At 53.1% G+C, this 25,596-nt stretch overlaps 1 protein-coding gene across 1 annotated transcript; it reads right to left on the reverse strand.

The window, feature by feature from the left end:
- Positions 1–16,128: 16,128 nt before the first annotated feature.
- LOC309853241 (cone-rod homeobox protein) lies at positions 16,129–18,452 on the reverse strand (the record flags this gene model as incomplete). The annotated part of the gene is made up of 3 exons (XM_082711082.1): positions 16,129–16,776; positions 17,616–17,767; positions 18,353–18,452. The coding sequence occupies 3 exons, from the start codon at positions 18,450–18,452 to the stop codon at positions 16,129–16,131; spliced, it is 900 nt and encodes a 299-aa protein (XP_082567208.1).
- Between the last annotated feature and the right edge of the window lie 7,144 nt (positions 18,453–25,596).

The following is a 25,596-nucleotide window of genomic DNA, read 5'->3' on the forward strand; positions in this document are numbered from 1 at the left end:
GCACCAAAGAGGGAGCCCTCTGGATCATAGGGGTCACCATGGGTCCCTCCAGATCAACAGTGTTGGCTAGCCGTGTGATTGAGTGATCCACGTGCCATTGTATTTATTTATTTATTTATTTATTTATTTAGGTTGGAAAACAGAATAATTCTTGCTCTGGTTGCTGCTTTGAGGGATACAGATATAAGGGAGTCCCAAGACCTGCCTTTAAGAATTTACCACTCCCTCCCCTCCTTCCTGAGCTGAGCAGAAGGTCCAGATGCTTCTCCTCTGGGATGGTCCCGATGCAGCCCAGGATAACAAAGTTTCTTGGATTCAGAGGGGGCAGGGGACCTGGGGCTGTTTAGGTAAAAGGTGAAATGTAATTAGAAAGGTGAGTAGGGAGGGATCTGTGCTATTTAATCTGCTCAGGTCCTGTGCAGCTGGTCAAGGCAAAAGAGAACTGTCTCCACTGTTAGAAAATCCGTCGATTTGCCATTCCATGGTTTGCCATTCCTGGCGGTTCCCAGGGTCAGCAGCCTCCCTCCCTCTGACCAGGGTGTGAGTCTGAAGCTCATCTGACCCCTCACCTTGCTCCCCCCCCCCGCCCCGCCGTCCCCCAGAAGGCTTCAGGGATGTTCCTGATCTCAGCTCCCTCGCCTGGGATAGATGCAAAATTAGGTATCTCCCAGGGACAACTGGGGTGGGGTTTGGGTGGTTTGTGTGTACATTTAGCAGGGTCTGTCAGATAAGGACCGGCTTTCGGTACTTCCCAGCAGTGTCTCCACATTCGAACCATACACACACACACACACACACACACACTCTCTCTCTCTCTCTCTCTCTCTCTCTCTCTCCTACTCCAACCCTGACACACACACTTCTCCCCTTCCCCCTCCACAGACATGGTCACATGAGCGTCCCTCCCCCAAATCTGATCTAATTCTCTCTCTGCTCTGCTGAGGCCCTCCCGGCTTAAGAGGATTGGAGTATTTGCTAAATGGGACCAGGACAGGGTTAGAGAAACAGCTGTGGGGAGACCCAGGGGCCAAGATGGCCACGGCGGGGGGGGGGGGGGGGCGAAGCAGAAATTGGGGAGGGAGGAGACAAAGAAGCCGAGAGAAGGGGTGAGGGTTTCTCCGAGTGTTGGGGGGGTGGATGAGAAGGTCAAAGAAGGGCATAAATCTAGCTGACTCTGCAGTAGAAAAAGTGTTTCCAAGAGGACCATGAGCTCTATTAATTTTCAAAGTATCAATCCCTCAAACAAGATCCAGATTAAGTCATTAGAATTAAAAGCTGCAAACCAGGTTCCTGGATACATAGTAAATATATCAGCCGAACCCTCTATATAGGACAAACAGATCAGAAAAATAAAATATTCAATTGTCATCTAAAAAGTCAGGCATAAGAGATAAAACACTGCAACTATACCTCCAGAAAGACGTCTGTAAGACCTCTGCGGATAAATAGGAACATCTGGTGGAGAGTCTTTGTAAACAACCAAATGAAGGAATAAATACTATCCATTGATCGGAGCGCTGGTATGGTAAGGATTCAGTTCATCCCCAGACCACTGACGGATGTCATGCAATTTTGATTAAATTCCCCCACAAGGCTGCTTGAGGACTTTAGTAAGATCTCAGAGCATCTCTGAAGCAGAGGTTCCGTGGGATACCTGGGAGCCCGGAGAAATGCCCACAGGGGCCCCTGAGTACCAGTGGGGACACACAACAGCATGACCTGTGGGGACCACAGTGGACACAATATCCCACCTCAGCGGGTGGCATGGGGGTGGTCCCAGTGAGAAGGAGTAATCTGGGGTGCAGCCTGACCCGCCACCACTGTCCCCGCCCAGGAGGCGATGCATGAAGCTGGAGGACCCCCTAGTCCCCTCTGACCCCGTGGGAACTGCAGGACTCCGTGGGGACAGATTGCCCTATGTATCCAGTAACAGCATCTGAGTCACTTGTCCTCTGGGAGGTGGGGAGGCGGGCACGGGAGGTGTCCTCTCCCTCTTGGGATCTGGACATCAAAGGGAAAGAGAGAGGGTTCCTCCAAGGGGTCTTGGGTAAGAGGGGCACTGTGAAATCGGGGGCCAGGATGGGGTCTAGAGAGAAGTCTGAGGCGAAGGGGTTCTGAGGCCTGGCTGGGTCCAGGGCTGGGACAGGGGTGTGGGTAGAAGGGACACGCCTGGGGGGGGGGGCGCTCTGGGTCCCGCTGGGCAGGCGGAAGCTAGAGACGCTGCTGCCGGGGGGACCCGCGTGGGCTGCGCCCAGCCACACTGGAGACGCCTGGGACCCCTGGGAACGTGAGGCAAGCAGGGCCCGGGGCCCGGATGGGGACAGGGACGGATGCGGGGACTCTATGGCCCCTCAGTGCAGCAGGGGGTCCCAGCCTCGGAGCTTGGCTCACCTGGAGGCAGGGACAGAGGGGACAAGGAGGAGGTGTGAAAAAGGGCTTGGCTCTGGCCAGGGGTGGGGTTGCTCAGGAGAAAAAATCAGGCCTCACACTGCTCCCTATGGCCCCAAATCCAATTTGAGGCCCCTGGGATGTGGAGTGCAGGAAGCTACAGGGTCAAGTGCAGGGGGCAGCAGGGGCAGGGCATGGGCACCCCGCACCCCTGGGGCAGGGCTTCACCGAGGCCCTGAACGCTGGTGCCTAGAGGCCCAGCCCCGCGGCTTCAGTCCGGGCGGGATCACGTTGGCGGGTTTGGACAGCACAGGGGCTTGGCTGAACTTGGGGTCCGGTCCGGCTTCTACACGGGGGCCCCTTGTTAGCCGCTGGAGCCTCTGGCCTCAGTCTGCTCAGCGGGCGCGGGGGAGGGCCCAGCCCCCACGAAGTGCCACCTTCCCAGTAGATCTCGTGATCACTGAGGACCCGGGGGCGCGGGGGTCCTACCCGAATTTGCTGTTCGTCCAGGTGGAGCCTGGCGGCCAGGGCGAGGTGCTCCTGGTGGCTGGGGGAGCGGTTCCTCGCGAAATGTTTCCTCAGCTCCCGCAGCTGTGCCTTGAGGTACACCGTGCGCTTCTTCCGGGGCCTCGGGAGCCTTTGGGGTGCTGGGGGCCCTGAGCAAAGGACCCAGGGTCAGAGAAGCCCCGAAGAGAGCCCCCAGCCCGCCGCCGCCTCTCCCCCACCGCTGCCTGGGCGGAACCCCGTGAGCAGGTGGGAGGCACAGCTGCGGGTGGGCGGCGGCGCGTGGCCCAGACGCCCTGCGGGCTCGGGCCCAGGCTCTCCCGCTGCCTGCCTAAGTCCCTGCGCGTGTCGGGGCCTCGGTGTCCCCGTCCTTGAAACGGGCCCGATTACAGGTCCTGTCTTGTGATTCCCGGGCCCGCAGCCACGGAAGGCGGGGAGGGTGGGCGTCCCAGGCTCAGGCGGGCTCCCACTCCCACCTGCCCCCCAGCTCCTCCCTCGAAGGGCCAGAGCCTCGCTCACACTTGTGAGGGGGCGACTGCGCCCTCTGCTCAGCCCACCCCCAAGAACTTAAGTCCAGCCCCAGCCCCACAGAAGTCCCCAAGCACAGTGTGGGACCCCCTTCCCGGACGGGGGGCCTCCCCAGCCTCAGCCCGGGCTCTGGCCCCTCAGGCAGGCCCAGGCACACCTGCGGGAGGGCCTGGGGCCATCATCCTCCGCTCTCCTCGCTCCCCGGAGGCCTGTGTGCGAGGTTCTGCCCCTAGGACCCGGGGCTTAAATCCCACCGGCCAGCGGTGCCCACCCACACCCCTCCTGAGGGTCCCGGAACTCTCCCTTACTCAGCCCCCTCGGCCCCGCCCCTGCCGGACTCGCAGGGAGTGAGTGATCCTTTCCACCCTGTGGGTGGGGGCGGGGCTGGGGGCTGGGACCTCCAAGATCACCCAGCCTGGGTCCCACCCTCGGGGGCTCTCGCCCAGGGGAACCCCACGTTGCCCATCATGTGGGGTCCCCGTCGCAGGAAAGGGCCCCTCCAGCCAGCGCCCTGGGGTCATCCCATCCCTGCCCAGTCCTGGGAGCCCCAGTCACCGGCTTCCCTGTCCAGTCTCCATCCTGTCCTGCCTGCTTGGTCCAGCAGCCTCTCTCCTTGCCCCCCAACACCACTCTCGCCTTCTGTTTCCTTCTCTAAATGGCCCCCTCTAAGAGTCCTGAACAGAGAGGAGCGCAAAAACACGCTGGCCCCCGATGCTGGTTTGGATCCGTGCTGGTTTTCCTAGGGGATGGAGGCCGCCGGGGGTGCAGGTGGACCCCCCCCTTCCTCTTAGTGAATGAGTGAACGGGCTGCCCCGTGTGGGGACTCTGGACTCGGGAGCTCGAGGGGAGACCAGCCCCTCGAAGGACACAGACCCACATCTCGGCACCAGACGGGCTCCTCCCTGGCGCTGGGTCTGCTCAGGACTGGAGTCCGGGGAGAACACAGCTTACAAGGCTCAGGGCTGGGGGAGGGCTGTTATTGTCATGAGCGGGAGATGAGGGGTAGGTAGGTTGGGGGATCGGACCCAAAATGAGGGAAAACAAAACATTCTTACTGGAGGTTTGCCTGAGTGTCTCACGGGGCATTCTACCGTAAGCGGACATTCGTGCCCCTTCCTTTCTGGCAAGATTCTGGCTTAATTGGACATCTTTTTCTCCTCGGGCAGGTAGGAACCCACGGGTCACCAAGTCAATGGCTCTGCTGTCCACAGTGGGCATCTAGCAATTTCCTTGGTGTAGAAGATGTAGCTGGAGGCCACCTTCTCTCTCATTTTTTTTTTCCTGAAACATTTCATTTATTTGAGAGAGAGAGAAAGTGTGCAGGAGAGACAGCGAGCACCTGCAGGCAGAAAGACAGAGGGAGAAGGAGGGGCAGGATCCTTCTCTCGTTTTGTTTTGTTTTAAGATTTTATTTATTTGTTTGACATAGGGAGAGAGAGATCACAAGTAGGCAAAGAGGCAGGCAGAGAGAGAGGAAGGGAAGCAGGTTCCCTGCGGAGCAGAGAGCCCAATTCGGGGCTCCATCCCAGGACCCTGAGACCATGACCCGAGCCCAAGGCAGAGGCTTAACCCACTGAGCCATCCAGGCACCCCGCCCTCTCTCGTTTTTAAAAGAAGGTAAATGTACCATTTTGTGGATGAGATTGGCCCAGACTGAGAAGAAGGGTCTCCCTGGGGTTGGCGGGTAGGATGGTGAGCACACTCCCACCCGTGTTAAGAGTTAACTTGCTTCAAGCTTCTTGCTTGGTGACCTAAACCCCTCGGTTTGTAGCAGAACTAACTAGCTGCTTCCTTGAGATCCTGCTGCCCGCTGACTTTGAGGCACAAAGGACCAGGCTTTCCAGAAGGGGAGCCCTGGAAAACAGCCTCAGGTACCTCAGTGATTGGTTCCCGGTGCAGGGAAGAGTCCAGATGTAACTTGTTGGGCTGCTGAACCAGTCCGTACTGGGAGACACCTGGGAGCCTTGAGGACTGGCAGGTTATCGGGGGAATCTGGAAGCCTTCAAGGACAAATGGTCAAGTGCTGAGCACCAGCTTTGCCTGCACACAACCCCCTCACCATATCCCACACCTTCCCCTTTAAGCCCCCCAGCTCCCTCCAGGTGAAAAGGGTGGTCTTTGAGATGTGGGTCCACCATTGTCCCTAATCGCCAGCCTCCTCAATAAGGCCACCAATGTCCTTTCCCACCAATGTTTGTGTCTTGAGTATTGGCTTTCCAGCCACAAACAGCCAAACCTGAGTTTGGAACCGGTCGTCTCTCCAGTGACAGGGAGATGGGGAGTCTGACTGTTTCATAGGCTGGTTTTCAAGACAGACTTGGTGATAGCTGTCAGCGTCCCTGAGCCAAGGCTGTCAGGAGGACACCAGGAGGTGAGCACATGTGGGTTTAACATCTCACACATATGGGCATCTCGATGAGACCCACACAGGACATAGGCTTGTACTTTATTGGGGGAGAAGGGGAAGGTTCAAAGAAAAGTGATTTTTATTATTTTTTTATGATTTTGAATTGAAGTCAGGGGGATGGATGCCTGGGGGCCTCAGTCATTAACCGTCTGCCTTCGGCTCAGGTCATGATTCCAGGGTCTGGGAATGCAGTCCCAGGTTAGCAGGGGCTGGCTGGGGGTGGGGGGAGCAGAATGGGGAGTTAGTGTTTAATGGGAACAGAACAGTGACGGTCACACAACACTGTGAAAGTACATAACACCACAGCCTTGTGCATTTTATTTTTTTTTTTAAGATTTTATTTTTTTATTTGACAGAGATCACAAGTAGGCAGAGAGGCAGGCAGAGAGAGAGGGGGAAGCAGGCTCCCCGTTGAGCGGAGAGCCCAATGTGGGGCTCGATCCCAGGACCCTGAGATCAAGACCTGAGCGGAAGGCAGTGGCTTAACCCACTGAGCCACCCAGGCACCCCGCCTCCTGCATTTTAAAACAGTAAAAAGGATACATTTTGCATCCTGTAGATTTCACCACAGTTTTTAAAGAAGGTATTATTTATTTTATTTTAGGGAGCAAGAGCAAGCTGGGGGCATGGGGGTGGGCAGAGGGCGAGGGAGAGAATCTCAAGCAGACTCTGAGCCCGGAGCCCCATGGGGGGGGGGGCTCCATCCCACGACCCTGAGATCAGGACCTGAGCCAAAACCAAGAATCGGACGCTCCACCCACTGTGCCGCTCCGCTGCCCCTATTTTACCACAATTTTTGAGGAAGGAAGCGAGGCTGTGCTCTGGGTTGGATGATGTTCGGAAAAAGAGGTCGGGCTGCGACAGGACGCCGCTTCTGGAAGGCCAGGAGGTGCTGGGTCGGGAGCCGAGGTTAGCAGGGAAGGTGTCTCCCGTGCTAGCCTGGGTGGGAAACAGCCCTCTCTTTGGCGGTTGGGACAGTGTTTGTGTTTCTGCTCGGGAGACCACCTGTTGCAGCCACTGGGAGAACCCACCCCTGGCCCCGCAGCTTTGTCCTCCCCGCCCCCACCCCCTCCGCGGCAGGCAGCGTCCCTGGGTGTAAACCGGGGCTCCACCCCTGGTAACAGACCACACAATCAGGATTGCCTGGAGAGCCAGCCTCTCCCCGCAGCACCTCCTGGCGGCGGATATTTGAAATCTGTGCACGTCCGAATCCCCTGGAGGCTTGTTATAACCCAGACTACCCTGCTTCTCCCGCTCCTCCGGTTTCTGATTCTTAGGGTATGGGGGTGGAACCCCAAATTTGCATTTCGGACAGGTTCCCAGATGATGCAGATGGAGCTGGTCTGAATCAGAGACGAATCAGGGACCCAGGGACCCTACTTTGAGAACCAGCTCTGTAGGAGCCGGCAAGCCTCCCTCTTCCACCTGGGCCCCTACCCCTGGTTTTGGTCCCAGACCTTAGCTTCTCTTAGGGGCAGCAAGAGACCAGCCAAGCAGAAAGAGGAGGATGGAGAGGCAAGCCACCGCAGAGTCTTGCCTGACCTTGGGAGAGCTTTGAGGTTATCCGAAAAGAGGAGAGTGCTAAGAGGTAAGACAGGCAGATAGGAGCAACAAAGGCAAAAACAAAAGAGAGAGAAATTCAAATGCATTTTTCTTAAACGCCAGGCACTATTCTAAGTGCTGTATCATCTTTAACTGGGGTCTCAGCTGGTTGTACCCCAGCCTTAGTCCCTCCCTCTGTCCGTCTGTCCTGCAGACGGTGGACAGGACACCATCCCCCATTCCTCAGAACCCCCTAGTGGCTTGCCACTCCCTTCCACATACATTCTTTGTACTTTCGTGCCCTCAGAATCTTCCCTCGTGCCCCAGATATCCAGCTTCCAAACTCCAGTCCGGTTTTTAAGACTGTTTCCTCCCGTCCGTCCATCTCTCCACTATCTTTCCATCATTCCCCCTCTGCCTATCTATATCTCCACTGGTTCTGAGAACAGAGATTTCTAGAACCAAAATTGAGAAGCAAACCAGAGAGCCCAGAGAGTGCAGACATCTGGGCAAGAGGACACGGGTATGATTTTGCCCACAGCTGGGAGTGATGGAGCTGACACCCCACAACCCGTCCCCGCACCCCACCCCACGGGGGGCAGAGTAAGGGTCTGCATGACATTCCTCAGGCACTTTCTTTTCTAAAGAAAGGCAAGGGAAAAACAAAAGGTTAATTTATAAAGATCATAGTCCTACAAGACAGGAGTCCCCAACAGTTTGCAAACGTCTTTGTGAAAGAAATTTACAAGAAAACCTGGAAGTTAGTTTATTGCTAGACCGTCCATAGACTCCATTTCCTGGGGCTCTAACATCACCCCACACCCTCCACATTGACATAGAAAACCAAGGTCAAAGGAAATGCAGCTCAAATTAAATTTCCTTCTAACCTGCAGCCCAGTGACGGATACTTGAGGCAAAGTATAACCTTCCTCCAGGAAACTCCCAACTGTCTCAATGTTAAGGCTTTGCTAGAGGGAAAAGCAACCTTAGCTTGACAAGGGCAAGGCTTCCAGTATCTTGTAGGTCCTCTTTAGCCTAGGAAAGTTCTTTGGCAAACCCCCCTTCTTCCTTGCCTCCCCAACTCCCAAGTATATAATCCGTCACCCTTCACAACCCAGAGGGAAGCCGGGGTCCTGTCCCCTTGCTTTAGTATATGTGCTGCCGAAGGGAGCACTGTCCCCTTGCTTTAATAAAATAACCTTTTTGCACCAAAGATGTCTCAGGAATTCTTTCTTGGCCGTGGGCTCCAGACCTCACCCACATCCAAACACTGCATCAGGAGGACAATGGAGGAGCTGCAGAGTCTGCGAACCCAGAAAAATCCGATAAAGGCTATGTGCTATAGAAAACATTATGTTTAATGTTTAACGTTTAATTAACAGGACTTAGGGGCTGGGAGATCTTTCCTGGCACTCCCTGCAAATTCCCCACAGCCCAGTTAGGATCACTGTTACTGTATAATAATGTGAGAGGGAAGCCTGGCTGGCTAAGTCAGTAAGTGTCTGCCTTTGGCTCAGGTCATGATCCCAGTGTCCTGAGATCAAGCCCCACATCAGGCTCCCTGCTCAGTGGGAAGCCTGCTTCTCCCTCTCCCACTTCCCCTGCTTGTGTTCCCTCTCTTGCTGTGTCTCTTTATGTCAAATAAATAAATAAATCTTTAAAAAAAAAATGAACATGAGATAGGGCATTATGAAAAATCCTACATTAAGATATCAAAGATCATAGGGTGCCTGGGTGGCTCAGTGGGTTAAACCTCTGCCTTCGGCTCAGGTCATGATCCCAGAGTCCTGGGATGGAGCCCCGCATCGAGCTCTCTGCTTGGCAGGGAGCCTGCTTCCCCCTCTCTCTCTCTGCCTACTTGTGATCTCTGTCTGTCAAATAAGTAAATAAAGTCTTTTTTTAAAAAAAGATGTCAATGATCATAAAAGGATATTGTGAATGATTGTATGTCTAGAAATTTGAAAATTTAGATGACAAACTCCAAGCTAAACACAACTTACCCAAGCAAGCACATATACAAATTAAAAGTCCAAATAGTCCTATTAAAGAAGAATAATCCAGGGGTGCCTGGCTGGCTCAGGTGGTGGAGAGTGTGACTCTTAATCTCGGGGTCATGAGTTCAAGTCCCTGGTTGGGGTAGAGATTACTGAAAAATAAATAACTAAATAAAAACACAAGTACATTATTTTTTTAAAAGAGGAGTAATCCATAATTAACATTTTTCATACAAATAACACGCCTTGACCATTTGGTTTTGCCCAGGCATTTCATAGAACAATTGAGAAGAAAATGACATCAGTCTTATGCAAGCTTCCAGAGAACTGAAAGAGAGGAAACATTTTCCATTTTGTTTCATGAGGCCTTGATATCTAAAACCTGGCAAGAACGCTGAGATAAAGGAAAGTTATAGATCATGGAATCAAAGTCCTAGACAAAATCAGAAGGAATCCCGCTCATATAAAAGATAATTACATCCTGACCAAGTTGAGTTTATTCCAGGAACGCAAGACAGATTTAATACTTAAATACCAAGGGAGGTAATTTGTCACATTAATATAAAAAGAGAAGATCATATCATTCCAATATAGGTAGGAAGAACCATTGATAAAACTCAAAATCCAATTTTTAATGAAAAATAACAAACTTTTATTTTTTTATTTTTTAAAGATTTATTAATCAATACCCATCCCCCATCCATGTGATAACTTGTTGCATTTTCCTTCATGGGATACTTAGTAAAATTTTCCCTTTAATTTTTTTTTTAATGGTTCCCCCGGGGTGATACAGCTAAAGCCCATTTTCTGGGTCAAACGGAAGACGTTTTTCAGTGAAAACCTAGAGAAAGAGTAGTGATTGTGAAAGGGGGTATCTTCCCTGAATCCATGGGAGTCTCAGAAGAATTTGGAAGTTCCCAGAAGTGTGGTCCAGAAAGATAAGAACAAAAGGAACCGAGACTGGATCTTCTTTTCTTTTCTTTTTTCCAAGTTTTTATTTATTTATTTGACAGAGACACAGCAAGAGAGGGAACATAAGCAGGGGGAGTGAAGAGGGAGAAGCAGGCTTCCCGCTGAGCAGGGAGCCCGATGCGGGGCTCCATCCCAGGACCCCGGTATCATGACCTGAGCTGAAAACAGATGCTTAACAGAGCCACCCAGACGTTAAAGATGGTTGATTTTAGGCTTTCTTCTTATCTGGATCTGCTATGTCATTTAATGCTACAGCCAAATCAAACGGAAATTAGGAGATCGTGAGGAAATGTTTGCCCACAAATCTGACAACGTAGAGAAAAATGGACAAATTCCTTGAGAAATGCAACTTTCTGAAACCGACCCAAGAAGAGATCTTAAAATACAAACAATGATATATCTGTTAAATGAATTAAGCACATAATTGCCTCCTACAAGAAAACCCCAGACCCATATGCTTCACTGGAGAAGTCTACCTCCTACTTAAGGAAGAAAGCCTACCTTGCACGAAAGTCCCCTCCTGGTATCTGTCTTGGCTTTTTCCCCTACCTAATCCCTTCCTCTACTGTTCTTTCTGGGCTCCCTCCCAGAGCACACTTTCCTCTCCAGGTTCCACCCCCACCCCTGCTGCCCCCCATCTCCTCCCTACTCTGAGGGGCTGAAACCAGGATCCCTGAGGTCACACTGCCACAAGGCGTAGCAACAGCCACACCATCCTCCCCGCCGCCCAGCCTCTGTTCCATCTTCACACTGAAAAGAACCGGGAAGGCTGGGGCTAGACCCCGATTGCCTTGGGAAGGTTCTTCACCCCCTCCTGGCCCATGAAGTAGGGGAGCTGGGGGATGGCCCCCACCACGTGAGCCTCTAATGAAGATAGGGGGAGGGGTAAGAGAAATTCAAGGAAAGTGCCTAACTGTCCCTAGCACGTCATAAGCACCCCATGAAGCGTTCGGCTGTGATTTTACTATTACTGCATGTCCTAGGCACGATTTACTGCGGAGGAGGGCATCACTTAGTTAAAACTCACTTGTCAGGGGCGTCTGAGTGGCTCAATTGGTTAAGCAGCTGCCTTTGGCTCAGATCATGATCTCAGGGTCCTGGGCTGGGCTCCCTGCTCAGTGGGGAGTTCGCTTCTCCCTCTGTTCCTCATCGCCACCCACCCCCACTGCCACTCAAGTGCTCTCTCTCTCTCTCAAATAAATAAATAAAATATTTTTAAAAAATTAATGAATAAAACTCATCTGTCTCCCCAGAGCCCCTCCCCCAGGGAGGAGGGTCATGTGTCCGAACCTAATCCCTGCTAATTCCCGGCCATTCTGCTGAGGCCATTCTTCCAATCGTAAGAAGATTGGAGCATTTGCTAAATTAGTCCTGTTCGGGGACAGAGGAGACAAGCAGGGAGGGGCTCAGAGAGCAGGAGGCATGGAGTGGGGGGAGGACCCAGACATATGGGAGTGGGGGAGAGACATACGCACACCTGAGCTTGAGACTTGGGAGGAAGGGAGAAGGAGGGAGGACCCAAGTCGGAGGGGAGGGGAGAAACGCCAGCAGGGTCTGGAGGCCCCAGCAAGATGAATATAAAACCCAAGTACCTCTTCCTAGTGGTGGGATCTTGGCCAGGTCCCCTGACCTCCCACAGCCTCGGTTTTCTCATCTGTGAAATGGGGAGCGTAAGAGTGTCTTATCTGATACACATAGCATCTCTCTGCTGGATTGTTCTGAGAATCAGCAGTCTTTGGACTGGCTTTCTCCAGTGTCTGGCCAACAGTACATGCTCTGTGGGTTTTTCTTTTTTCCTTCCAGTGTATTGAGGTATAATTTATATCCTGCAAAATCTACCCATTGTAACAGTACAGTTTAAGGAGTTTGAACCATCCTATATGGCCATGGAGCCACCACTGTAATCGAGATCTAGGACACACCCGGGGTGACTGGCTGGCTGGGTTGGACAAGCATGTGACCCTTGATCTCAGGGTTATGAGTTCGAGCCCCATGTTGGGTGTAAAGATTACTAAGAAAATATAAATAAGCTCTTCTTTTTTGTGGCCAAGTAAGAGTCCATCAGATGGGGCGCCTGGGTGGCTCAGTCGGTTAAGCATCTGCCTTTGGCTCAGGTCATGATCTCAGGGTCCTGGGATCGAGTCCTGCATGGGGCTCCCTTCCCCTGCTTCTCCCTCTCCCACTCCCCCTGCTTGTGTTCCTCTCTCGCTGTGTGTCTCTGTCAAATAAATAAATAAAATCTTTAAAAAGAAAAAAAGTCCACTGGATGGCCTGACCACATTTTGTGTGTCCATTTAATAGCTGGTGGAGGTCTGGCTTGTTTCTGTCCTTTGCCTATTGCAAACAATGCTACAATGAACAGGAACCCTCGGGCTTTTGCTTGAACACCTGTTGTCAGTTCTTTGGGGTATATACTTCGAGGTGAAATTAATGGGTCGCTACCCAGTTCCAGAACTTTTTTGTCCCTTGAATAGAAACCCATACCTGTTAAGCAGTCACTCCCCATTCCGTCCCTCTCTGCCAGCTCCTGGCACCCAACCACCCTGCTTTGCCCTCCCTGTGGATTTGCCTCTTCCGGACTGTTCATATGAATGGAATCCTACAATACGTGGCCTTTAGTGTCTGCTTTCCTCTGTGAATGCCCTGAACTGCACACTTCAAGGTGATAATAATGGAGGCACCTGACTGCCTCAGTAGGTAAAGCATGAAAATTTTGATCTTGAGGTGGTCCGCTCGAGCCCCAACTGGGTGTAGAGTATACTTAAAAAATAGAATCTTTATTTAAAAAAAAAAAAATAAGATGATTGTAATGGTCAGTTTTATGTGCTGTGTGTTTTACAACAAATAAACTTTTATTGGGCTCTTACCACAGACCAGAGAGAGGTTCAAGACTAGGTACTTAAGAAAATGATCTCATGGGGTGCCTAGGTGGCTCAGTGGGTTAAGCCTCTGCCTTTGGCTCAGGTCATGATCTCAGGGCCCTGGGATCGAGTCCTGCATCGGGCTCTCTGCTCAGCAGGGAGCCTGCTTCCCTTCTTCTCTCTCTGCCTGCCTCTCTGCCTACTTGTGATCTCTGTCTGTCAAATAAATAAATAAAATCTTAAAAAAAAAAAAAAAGAAAGAAAGAAAGAAAAGAAAATGATCCCATTTCATTCCCTTGAGGTAGGTTTTCTTGGTGTTACAGGAGGGGAAGCTGAAGCTGGGAGAAATGAATCACCTGGATCCTGGGACCAGAAGGGGCCAACCCAGGCTCTGATAGCAAGTGTGTCTGACCTCACCAACACTGTGTCCCCCTCTGCACACCCCACAACACACGCACACGCAGAGCTTAACCTGGGGCTCCTCTAGGACTGAGAGGGACAGAAGCAGACAATGATGACTTAACATTTGGAGAAACAGAAAAAGAAAGGAGCAGAGAAAACAGAAAAAGGAAAAGGTACAAATCCAGCAAAGAGGAATGGGGACCTGGGAGTCTGAGGGACAGTCAGAAGGAAAAGAAAGAGAGAAGCAGAGGTGAGAGGGACATGGCAGGGACCCGAGGCTGGCGGACAGGGAGGGCCTGTGTCCTCACATGGGCCACTGATTCAGGATGCGTGGCCGCCCCCACCCCCCCTCCTTGCAGAGGGAAACTCAGGGACCCAGCGATGTCACAGCAGATGGAAGCTGGCATCTGGAGCCCATGTCCCTGATTAATTGGCTTTAGGGAGCTCCCAAGGAAAAGACAGTGACCAGACAGAGAAAGCACATGGACAGACCCATCTCCCCAGAGACGGGGGGTGGGGGCAGAAGGAGAGGGATGGAGTGACCCCTTTTTCTACCTCTCCTGGTCTGCCCCTCCTCAGAAATTTTAAAAAATAAAAATCACCCAGACTTTAAGCGGGATTGAGCATTTTAATCATTGTCACTCTGTGGGTGGCCTGGAGGAAAGGAGACCGGAGTCCCAGTGAGTGAGAAAGGGCACCCCGAATGAGGCGGCTCTCGGCCGCTTCCTTTTCCCCCTTGTCACTCATCGGCTTTAGGAAGTAGAACCTCTGCCATCCCCAGAGTTCAGGAAGCTGGACCCAGGAAAGGAAACTAGACTCTCCTAACAGAGTCACCCCTACAAATTCTGCCTGGACCGCCCATCCCCCACCCCAGCTGGCATCGTCCTTGTCTGTTTGTGCCCCACACTGGACTCCGAGTCACTCCCAGGTCTAATGTCCCAGAAGCCTGCATGACTCAGGCCCATGAGGGATGGTCCCAGGGTGTGCTGAGGAACCTACCCTTGTGGGTTCTAGTGATCTCAACACGCCCGTCAGAGGGCTTGGGGGTCTGGGCCATGTGGGCCTCTCCCGGCCTGGACCCAGAAAGCCCATCTGAGGCCTCCTGACCTTCCTTCCTGCACGGAGGGCCTGAAGCCGTCTCCTACCAGCCCATGAGGGTAGACGGCAGGCTCTGCATCCCTGACCTCAGATCAGACCCTAGAAATCAGCCACAGTGGGAGAATTGACACCACAGAAATGGACAAAGGCTACAAATCAGAGCTTTTCCTCTTCTTTGGGGCGGGTGGGGGTGGCTCGTGGTCACCATGTACCAGAACACCACCTTCCCGCCCTACCTCCAGCTGCCTTGTGAAGCCCCCAAGGAAAGACCCATGGCTGCTGTCTCCCCCAGGGCCGAAAATGAAAGAAAAATTCAGACTGAGGAAGCAAAGGCAAACCACCACACTTCCAAGAGCGTCAACATACTTGACTCCTTAAAATTCTCTTGGTGCTTGTCTCTGTCACTGAGGATCAAGTCCGCATGGGAAGAAAGATTCCCCCCACCCCAGAGGCACTCCCTTGGGTCAGGCTCTCTGGTCCAGTCCCCGCAATGGGAACAGGAAACGGAATCTAAGAGAGAGACTGTGTATTTGAAATGCAGGCTTCCTCCAAATCCACGTCTCTTCCCCCCATGCCTATCTCTTGCCCATTTACAGTTGGGAAGCTGGCCACCTCCTCTTCCTTTTTGAAATACCCACAGCTAGAGTTGGGGCTCACGGTCGGCCCCAGTCCTAACCACCACGGTGCCTCCAAAGCTCGGATGAAATTCACCTTTAGAAAATCCTCCAACCAAAGGAGGGGCAAAGGAGACATGAAACAGGCAGCTTGCCTTCCGTTCGCGCACCAAATACGCCCATTCTCACCGTCCGGAAGAATGTATGAGTGATGCAATGTCCTTAAGAAGAAACTAAGAAGAGAAGAAGATGAAAAAGAAGAAGAAAAAAAAAATATATATATATATATATATATATGTATATGTATCAAAGAGCCCCCTAACCTATCATACAAAATCTGACCTGTGAAATCTGTAACATGCCAAGTGGATTGTTTTAATTGAACTGGACAGTTGGCCTAAGCTTCCATGATGGGGCTGCTTAAAAGACTGTCTTTGGATTTTCTAGAAGGATCTCTAGACATACGCTAAGCAAGCGTCCCAAACGGAAGGTATGGAATTGAGCCTTCCCACCTGTGTCTGTTCAAGGGCACCTCGAGGCCAACCTCTCCAGGACCCCCCACATCAACCACCAAGGGTGGTTTAATTCCGTCCCGGGGCACCCTCTCAGCACCCATGTCAGGAGTCTGGGGCTCATGGTTTAAAACGGCAGCTGGGCTGAGGGTTACTAAGTCCTACTGAACTGCCCCCCAGAGAGCGAGAGGACCCTCCTCGGGGCAGGGGGAGGCAGGGATGCAGGTGGGCTGCTCCGCCCATGAGTCCAGAGGGGCCACTGCCTTTGGAGGGAGGCCCGACCCCGCAGACGCCAGAGAGGGTTTTCTACAAGATCTGAAACTTCCAGGCACTCTGGTCCTTGTAGTCCAAAGAATCCATAGGGTTGTAGGTGAACTTCCAGGTGCCTGTGGGGTCCTTGAACTCCAAGCTGTCCACAGGACTGTAGGTGCCATAGCTCTGGCCGGACAGGGAGGTGGGGGACTGAGCCAGGGAGGGCCCCACGGAGGGGCCAGAAAGGGGGCTGAGAGCCGGGCCCCCCAACTGGGGCACCATAGGGGAAAGGTAGGGATCCAGGCCGCTGAAATAGGAGCTCGGAGACCCGTAGGCTGAGGGGGAAGAGCAGAACGCAGAGGCGGGGGCGTAGGTCATGGCGTAGGGCGCGGAGGTCAGAGGCGGCCCTGAGGCCACCAGGCCCGCCCGCTGGGCGTCCGGCAGCGGGGACTCTGAGGCCGGGCTCCAGATGGACACCGTGGCCACGGCTGTGGTGGGGGAGCCTGAGGGGCCGGGGAGAGGGGGGCTGTAGGAGTCCGAGATGCCCAGGGGGTCTGGACAGACGTCCGAGGAAGATCTCGGAGACATTCCTGCCTTCCTCTTGGCGGGCCGGGCCTTGGTCTGTGCACCCGGGGGCTGCGGCTGCTGCTTCTGCTGCTGGCGCTGCTGGCGGCATTTTGCTCTGCGGTTCTTGAACCAAACCTGGGGGGGGGGGGCAAGGGGAGATGGGGTGGGTGAGTGGGGAGGGAGCCCGGAGAGCCCCCACGGTGCCCTGAATGATGGCGTTTATGGGAGAGGCACATCCCAATCACACCACCGTACCTTGCCATCGGTTACGGGGCACCCCGTCTGTCCATCCGACCTACCATTCGCATCTGCAATTATCCACACATGCACAGTCATAGGCACACACGTATTATCACACATGCACGTGTGCAGGTAATCATGCACACACACACACGCAATCACACATACGCCCGTATGTACACTTATCCATCCTTCCGCATAATCAATCACCATGCACGAACTAGGACTTTGGGGATGCCTCTGTGGACGGACCTTCTTGTCAAGGGCAACAGGTTATATACATCGACAGTAAGTATGCTGCATAGTATTTTAGAAGGTGATCAATACTTGGAAAGACCCCACAGAGCGGGAGGAGGGAGCAGCAGGGTAGGGCCCCCGGGGACATTGCACCTGTAAGTGCGAGGGTACGGCTAGGTCTCATTGATGGACACGGTGACCTGATCGGTCAATAAACAAAGACTTGAGCAAAGTGATGGAATAAGCAACTCCAGGTAGAAGGAACAGGGGGTGCAAAGGGCCTGGGGCTGGTGTGTGCGTAGCAGGTGTGTTAGGGGAAGAATCGGCAGATGTGGCTGGCAAAGAAAGTGGAGGGAGGGGTGAGGGGCAGTAACGGGGACGAGGGGTCATATTCAGGCCATACATGACTTTGGGTGTTACTCTAGGGCTACTCCCCCTCTCTTCACTCTGGGTCCCAGGAAGGGCTGGAAGACACCCAGGGCTCGGACCACCCCCACCTGAACCCGGGACTCAGGCAGGTTGATCTTCAGAGCCACTTCCTCGCGAGCATACACATCCGGGTACTGAGTCTTGGCGAACAGGGCCTCCAGCTCCTCCAGCTGGCTCCGGGTGAAGGTGGTCCGCTCCCGCCGCTGCTTTCTCGGGGCACCTGAAGCAGGGACAGGACAATAGGACCATCACGGGACCTGGACCTGCCAGTCTCTTTGTCCCCCGGCGGGAGGTTCTGAGGTCCAGTGGAATGCCGAGAAGCCCTCTCTGGGCATTCATCTGCCCACCTACTTCCTGACCTTGTAGACCTCATTCTGTCCCCCTGCGAAATGGGGCACCTCTTTGCCCGTCATCTTGGGGCTCATGCCTCACCCCAAGAACTGGCTTTAGCCCTCTAAGGAGGTGTATGAGTTCGGTTTTTATACCCTTTCTAAAATTTCTTATGCATGAAGGCATGTCCAATTGAAACACATAATCAAGAATATTCAGCTTTTTCTAGTGTAGAAGAGTGACAGGTCCACGTAGAAGGAACCCTTCCTAAATTGTTATGAACGCCCCTACACTTTCCTGCACCCCTAAAGGACGTGGAGAAGTGTTTAGCAAATTGCAAATGACTACATATAGTCAGTATGTGACTCCAATATTACCCTGGCAAATTCCCAGCTTCTTCCTGAGGGAGGATAAGGGACCCTAGGGGTCACCGAGAGCTGGAGGGAGGTGGCATCGGGAGAAGGATGGTACTCACTTGGATAGGACACAGCTTGGTGCATCAGATCCACGCTGGGACCACTCAAGGCCAAGGCGTTGACCGAGTAGTGGGGCCCCGGGTTCATATACGCCATCATGATCTTTGGGGACACCGCGGCCCAGGTCCACGGCCCTGCAAGATAGGAGGAGGCGCTCAGGCACTTCCCAGGTACCACGTGGTGCCCGACAGGCTCAGGTCCAAGTCCTGCTTCAGACTCTTCTTAGGTGTGTGCCCATGAGTACGTATCTCTATGTGCCTCAGTTTCCCCGCCTATTGCCCTCTACTTAAGATGGGCAAAGCTTCCCCAAAACCCCGTCCGCATCAGCAGCTGAAACTGGAATGCCCATCCTAGGCCCCAGAAAAGATGTCCAGCCCCGCAGAGAATCACGGACAGCAGGGCCACCCCTTGCTTGGGACCTGGAGGTTTCTAGAGACATGGGCATTTCCCCCATAAACACCGGAAGCGTCCCGCACAAATTTGGGATGGCAGAACAGCATGCAGACAAGTGAAAGGCGATCTTCCACGACCACGTGTGACCCATCAGGTGGGCAAAGGAAAAGAGGAGGTCCTTTAGCTCCAGTGCCAGCCTTAGTACAGAGAAGCAGGCGCTCCGGTGTCCAGTCAGGAGCGGCATCTGAATATACTGGAAGCATTGATCAAAGTGAAATACCATCTTTCCTCTCCCCGCCATACACTCCTCCCCGGGGCTGTTTGCCTTCAGGGCAACTCCGTCCCCTCCAGGGAAAATGAGAATGCAAACAGTATTTCCATCCTTAGGCGGCTGGGAGGGGAAATGCACCGCGTACCAGCTCCTTAACCGAGCCCCTGACATTGCGGTCATCAGCGAACAGCAGGGGGCGCCCCTCCCCACTTGCAAGCGGATATTTGCACAGACTCCAAGCGGAGCCTGCCAGTGCTCACGTGTCCAGTCGCCCAAATGTGGAAGCAGTCCCTTTGCCCACCAAAGGGGAGGTAGGAAGTAAATGATGCAAGTAGATGATGGCGCATGTATTCAAGGGAATTCCATGACGTCACTAAAAAGTGTAAGGCTGCAGCGAACTGATTCTTAAAGTTCTCTGGCAAATAGTTACGAGAAATGATCCCAAATTTGGCAATAAGAGGGGACACGGTGTCATTTCTAGATCATCCTGGGAGCCTGTTTCACAGAACCCCTCCCTGACCCAGGGTTAGTTCATCTTCTAAGGGACCAGATCTCTGTTCAGGTTGCTATTTGCTATGGACCAGCGTGGGGAGTCTGATAAGGGAAATGGTAACTTGCAAGAAGTTTGGTTGCAAAGGATTTGTCTCCAGCAGAAAGGATGACCTTAGGGTTACAGAGGATTCGCTCTCCTGCTGTCCAGTTTCCTTTCTGTTTTCCATACGTTCCCTGAAGAACGGTATGAGCCTGTATTCCTTGACTTCTCCCTTGGAAACAGCTGGTCTCCTCATTTAATAACTTAAATAAATTTTTAATCAGGTTTTTCAATTTTGTTAAAATTAGAAGCACCTGGGGGGCTCAGTCAGTTAAGTGTCTGCTTCGGCTCAGGTCATGATCCCAGGGTCCTGGGATCCAGCCCCACATTGGGCTCCTTGCTCCTTGCTCGGCAGAGAGCCTGCCTGCCTCTCTCTGCCTGCCTCTCTGCCTACTTGTGATCTGTCAAATAAATAAATAAAATCCTTTAAAAAAGATATTTAATTTAATATATATTAGATGATATATACATATGCGACATATATATTGTCAAAGGAAAAGATGCGGTGCTGAACAGTGCGTATAGCAGGCTACCACCCATGACTTTTAAAGCAAGGCAGCAGGGACGCCTGGGTGGCTCAGTTGGTTAAGCAGCTGCCTTCGGCTCAGGTCATGATCCCAGCGACATCGGGCTCCTTGCTTGGCAGGGAGCCTGCTTCTCCCTCTGCCTCTGCCTGCCATTCTGTCTGCCTGTGCTCACTCTCTTTTCCTCTCTCTGACAAATAAATAAAATCTTTAAAAAAAAATAAAATAAAACAAGGCAGCAATTATATATAATATAGTGTGTGTGTGTATGCATATGTATGCACAGAAAATTGCCAGGAAGAACACAGGATACCACTAGAAGTGAGGCTTTCTGGAAAGCGCTATATCCAAGCCTCGTTTCTTCAATTTGGATTGCCTTGTAACCATATAGACATATAAGTTTTCCAAAAACAAAAGCAACAATAAAAAACCCTAAGACCCTTTCTGGGGCTCCCTATGACCCCTCCCTATGACCCCCAGTCTCTCTGGGTGTGCGCATAAGCCTTCCCCTGAGCCACGAATGCCTCTTGTCCGGTCCCTGTCACCGCTAACCCCGTCTCTTCCTGCAGGCTCCAACTCCACATCCCACACGCTAACCTGGATTTCTCTTACTCCCTCTTTCTGTCTCTCTCTCTCTCTCTCACACACACACACACCCCAATATTTCAGAAATAAGTAAAAGTAAAAAACAGAAGACCTTTGCCTTAGCTTCTTCCCCCTTTCTGCTCCCACGAGCGTGTCCTTCTCACCTCCCACTTGGGGGGGGGTGCTCTATTTATCATAAATTGGGGTCCTACTGCCCCTCCAGGAAATAGTTTTAATATTCCATCTAGCTGTAGGAGATGGGGAGGTAGCAAGAAATGAGGCACACGGCATCTCTGTTCTCATGGGATCGAATTCCTGGGAAAACGAAATAGGGTAATGACGGGGTTTGGGGCGAGGGGAAGACAGCTCATCTAGACGGATGGTCCGGGAAGACCTCTCCGTGAGGAGAGGACCCTGGGGGCTAAAAAGCGACAGGCTCCTCGTCCCATGGGGAGACACCTCCAGGCAGAGGGAACAGCAGGCAGCTGCGAAGCCCGGAGTCTGGGCTCATTTTGTCTCTTTGGAGGTGGAAACCAAGGTGCCCAGTGTGACTGGAGCACAACGAACCAGATGATGTGCAGGAAGGTCACGGGGAAGTTCAGTGCTGGTGGTTACAATTAAATAAAAAAGCCGCTTTAAATCCCAAGTAATGGTGGGCATTCTAGGAAGCCCCCAATAATCCCCCCCACCCCACGCCGGGGATTCAGCTCCTTGTGTTGTCCCTTCCTACAGAGCAGGGCTGCCATGGGCTCCCCGCTCAGCACTGCAGAAATGACAGAGGGACCTCCAAGGCTGGCGCCGCTCTGGGGGTAGGCAGCCGGGGTCGTGCGGACATGCCAAGACCAAGAACTGAGGTCATAGGACCAAGCCCCCTGGGGAAAGTCATTTCCAAAGCATCAGGCAAGCCGGCCAAGGACTCAGCCTTGGCCAGCATCAGCCTACATACAGCAGCACAAAGAGACCTGGGCCAGCATTATCCAGTGGGGTCGCCTGGGGATCCCTGTCCCTCAGACACTGTATGGGACCAGAAGTGTTTGATGCGCTAAGTTTTAGTGTAACTCGGTACAAGGCTAGGGCCAACTCACACACCAGCCTTCTCTACGCTGGACACCCGTCTACACCCTCTGTCCTCAGCAGAGCCTGGGGAGGCTGACGCAGCATTCCTGTTATGCTCCCATTTCACAGACGGGAACATCTTCAGCTTCAGGCCGGGTCACTTGCCCAGGGTCACACACAGACTGTCAGTGGGGACCTGGGATTCCCACCCTGGGTTGGAGGCTCCGGAAGGCTCTTCTCCCAGCACCCAGCATGGGTTCCCTCTGTCCTCTCCCTCTTCCCCAAGGGGGCGAGGATGCTTCATTGGAGCTTCTGGGGGGTGCAGAAAAAAGGAGATGGGTAGCACTGCCCTGCTAGGGTCCAAGGGCATGGCCCGGAATGAGAACATCCAAGCTCTTCATCTTCCCCATCGACCGTGCGAGGGGCTAACCAGGCTACATGGTGGGCTTTCCAGGAAAGCACGGCCGTCTCGTGCTGGGCTGAGCCACCTACAGACAGGAACTCCGAGCGTGGGGCAAGGCAGGTGCTCCCCCAAGACCAGGCAACTGGTCATGACAGTGCCCTCCAGGACTGAGCATCTGCCGGCTCGTCAGACAACCCACGAGTGCTTTGTGGACAAGACGTCCTCAAAGAATAATAAACAAAAATATCGTCAGACAACCACTGAAATGTTTCTCTGGCAACAAGATGAGACAGATAGCAAGCGACGTCATGGCCTCGGGACTTCCCCACTCCACTCCGTACAGGCTTTGGATGTCCCGTCCTGGGAAGCCCAGACAGCAACAGTGATGATGTCTACCTTTTGTTGAGAATTTCCAATCAGCCTGACAACAACCCCATCATCACCCTGCCAGGCGAAGTTCAAGGCAATGATACATCCTTGTCCCAAAGGTGGGCTGAGGGACACCACTCTCCCTGCCCTGGGGACAAGGTGCGGGACCCGAGGCTGGCATTCCCGGGGTTCACAGGCTCCCACCTGAGCAGGTGCTCTGACAGGTAAGGCCTGAAGGCTCACGCCCAAGCTTGTGAGTCGCCAAGGAGATGGTCCCATTCTACAGGTGGGGAAACCAAGCCTGAGGGGTGCAGAGGACAGTAACCACCCCCAGTCAGGCAGCTGACAACCATGGGGACCTCACCATCCCCCAACTTCTCAGAGACGCACTGAGGGCCTCGGGAATAAGATCTCAGGGAACAATCATCCTGATAAAACTCCCTCCAGTGCAGGTCCTACTATGATCCTTGCTTCACAGAGGCAGAAACCAAGTCTCAGAGAGTAGCGTCCCCTGCTCTCGACCCCCAGATCTGTCCCCAAGTCCCCCAAAGCAAGAGGAAGCCAGCTGTCTCTCCTGGGCCCAGGCCTGTGACAGGCTCCCCATGGCAACTTTTCATTGTCAACACTTAGAAGACAAGGAAGCTGAGACCCAGGGAGGTCATGTGAATGACCCAAGGACACACAGTGAGTAAAAGCCAGGCTTTAAGCCCAGACCCAGGGGGACCCACATCAGCCGTGACAAGACTCCCCCAGCTCAGCCGCATTCAAGGTCCTCCTTTGCCTTGTCCGAGCTGCCCCCCTGAGGCAGACACCCTCGTACCCTCCTGCTGCGCTCACAGGTGCCCTATACTTCCAAACACCAAGATGGGACCTCCATTCTCTAGAGAAACCTGCAGCAAACATTGCACACCCCCTCCTCTCGGCCCTATGCCTGGGCGCTGAGATGCAGACACTCACCTTCCAGAAATGGGAGAGGGTTCTCCTGGTGGCCCAGGTCCTGGACAGAGTCAGCAGGTAGCAGAAGCTGAAGGAAGCGGGTCCCCTCACATGGGGAGGTTTTAAGCCCAGGCTGGGAGTGATGTCATTTGCGGTGGCCTGGATCTCAGAGGGTAATCCTGGCCCCTGGTGGGGGACTTGACTGGACGCCAGGAGGTGACATTGGCTGGGAGGGGGAGGGGCCCCCATCTGCCTAATCCCCTCCCCTCCTCCCTGCAACATCTTGGCAATTAGGGCTGATGGGGATGGGAAGCCCCAGCTCCTGCCTGAGACCAGGAGCCCCCACTCTTCAGGGAAGTTCTTCCGAAGGTCTAACTGGTGTCCCTCCCACTTTGGCGTCCCATCAAAGAGGAAGGAGAGAAGTGCGGGGTGTTCCTGAGAGATTATTTGAAAAATAAGGGGCACAGGGCTTTCTGCCTCCCCTCCTGGGCCACCCTTTGTCTCCCCAACATTCTGTCTGCAGACTAATTCAAACCTGTCTGGCCCCATTGTTCGTGGCTTCTGCCTCAGTTTCCCCTTTTCTCTCTGAGTCTCGGACTCTATCACTCTGGTCTCTGAACTGTCTCTGTGGGACATCAGCTTCTCCTCCTCCCTCTCTCTCTTCCTCCCTCCACACCACTGGTCTTTGTTTGGGAGCTCTGTGCCTCAGTTTCTCTCTTCCTTGGGCCTCTAGCTATGCCACTCCTGCCCCTTTGCATGTGTGCCCCCTTCCTCGCCCTCCAGCTCTGGGTCTCTCTGTCCCTGTGTCCCTGTCTGTCCACCTGTCCCCGCAACTCCAGCCAACCCCATTCCTCTGGGCTTCTTTATCTAACCCCCCAAGTTCCAAGTTCTAGTCCTGTTTCTCTCTCTTTTTCTCCAACACCTCATCTGACGGTAGGATTTTCGTTTTCTTTCTCCCAACTTTCCCTCCAATTCTGCTTTCTCCCTATCTTGGTAGCCTCTCTTGCTCTGTACTTCCGATTGTCTTTGTTTCCATCACCCTCCCTGGGTCTGTTCTATTTCGCCGTACACCAGAGCCTGCACACGGGCGTGCACCCAACCTCGCACAGTACATGCATGGGAGACATGGTGGTAATCCTGCCTTGTGGCTGGGTCATTGTGTCTCACCATACGGGGCTCTTTCTTTCTCCACCCCCAAGAACCCCCTGCTGGGGGTGGGGGGAGATTAAGGCCAGCAGCCTGGCTGGGGAATCAGGGCTGGTCTCATTAGCTTGAATGGGGGAGGGGGGGTTGGGGATGACAGGGAGAGAGGGAGGGGCTGTCTGACCCTCAGTGGACCAGTCAGGAGGCTACTGATGGGACAATCCAGTGCTGTTAACAGACCATCCTGGCCCTCTGGAGTAGGGAAGGAAAGGAGGCCGAGCAGGGACAGGGGGAGAGTCCTTACGACCCCATGGGAGAAGAGTATCAGCGTCTCCACATCACCTCCTCCTGGGACTGGGCACCCATCTACCCATGGGATCCCCCCCAGGGTGGGAGGGTGTGCAGAGGTGTGTCTCAGAAGGTCATGCACATGGCCGTGGGGGCAACTGAGTCCAGATTCAGGCCTTTCTTCTTCTGAGCTGGATCCCTACCAGGAGAAGTCGCTTTCCTTCTCATCTCCACCCAGCCATCTAGGAAGAGATTTTGACATTTACCCTTGCCTACTCCCTTTTTCCTCACGACTCACTGCCAATCCATCCCTAAATCCTGTCATCTCTTCTTTCAGCTAATTGCCCCTCTGCAAACATCAAAGCTCTGCTGGGAGACGTTCAAGGAGACCCAAGTCAAGAGTGAAATAAACCAGGGACTGGGAACCTCCATATTGTTAAGATCTGTCAATGCTTCTTAGACTAATCATTAGAGTCACAGCAATCCCAACCAAAACCTCTCTAAAGAGTGTTTTTTTTTTTAGAAACCAACAACCCCATTCAAAAATCTCTACGAAAATATAAAGAATATAGACTATCGAAACAATCTGGGGAAAAAAGAAAAACTGGAAACTTCTATTACCTGACTTCAGGACTTGCTGCAAAGCTACCACACATGAGGCAGCATGATACCGGGTAAGGACA

Source organism: Mustela nivalis, assembly GCF_964662115.1.
Source record: "Mustela nivalis genome assembly, chromosome: 18".
Taxonomy (NCBI): domain Eukaryota; kingdom Metazoa; phylum Chordata; class Mammalia; order Carnivora; family Mustelidae; genus Mustela; species Mustela nivalis.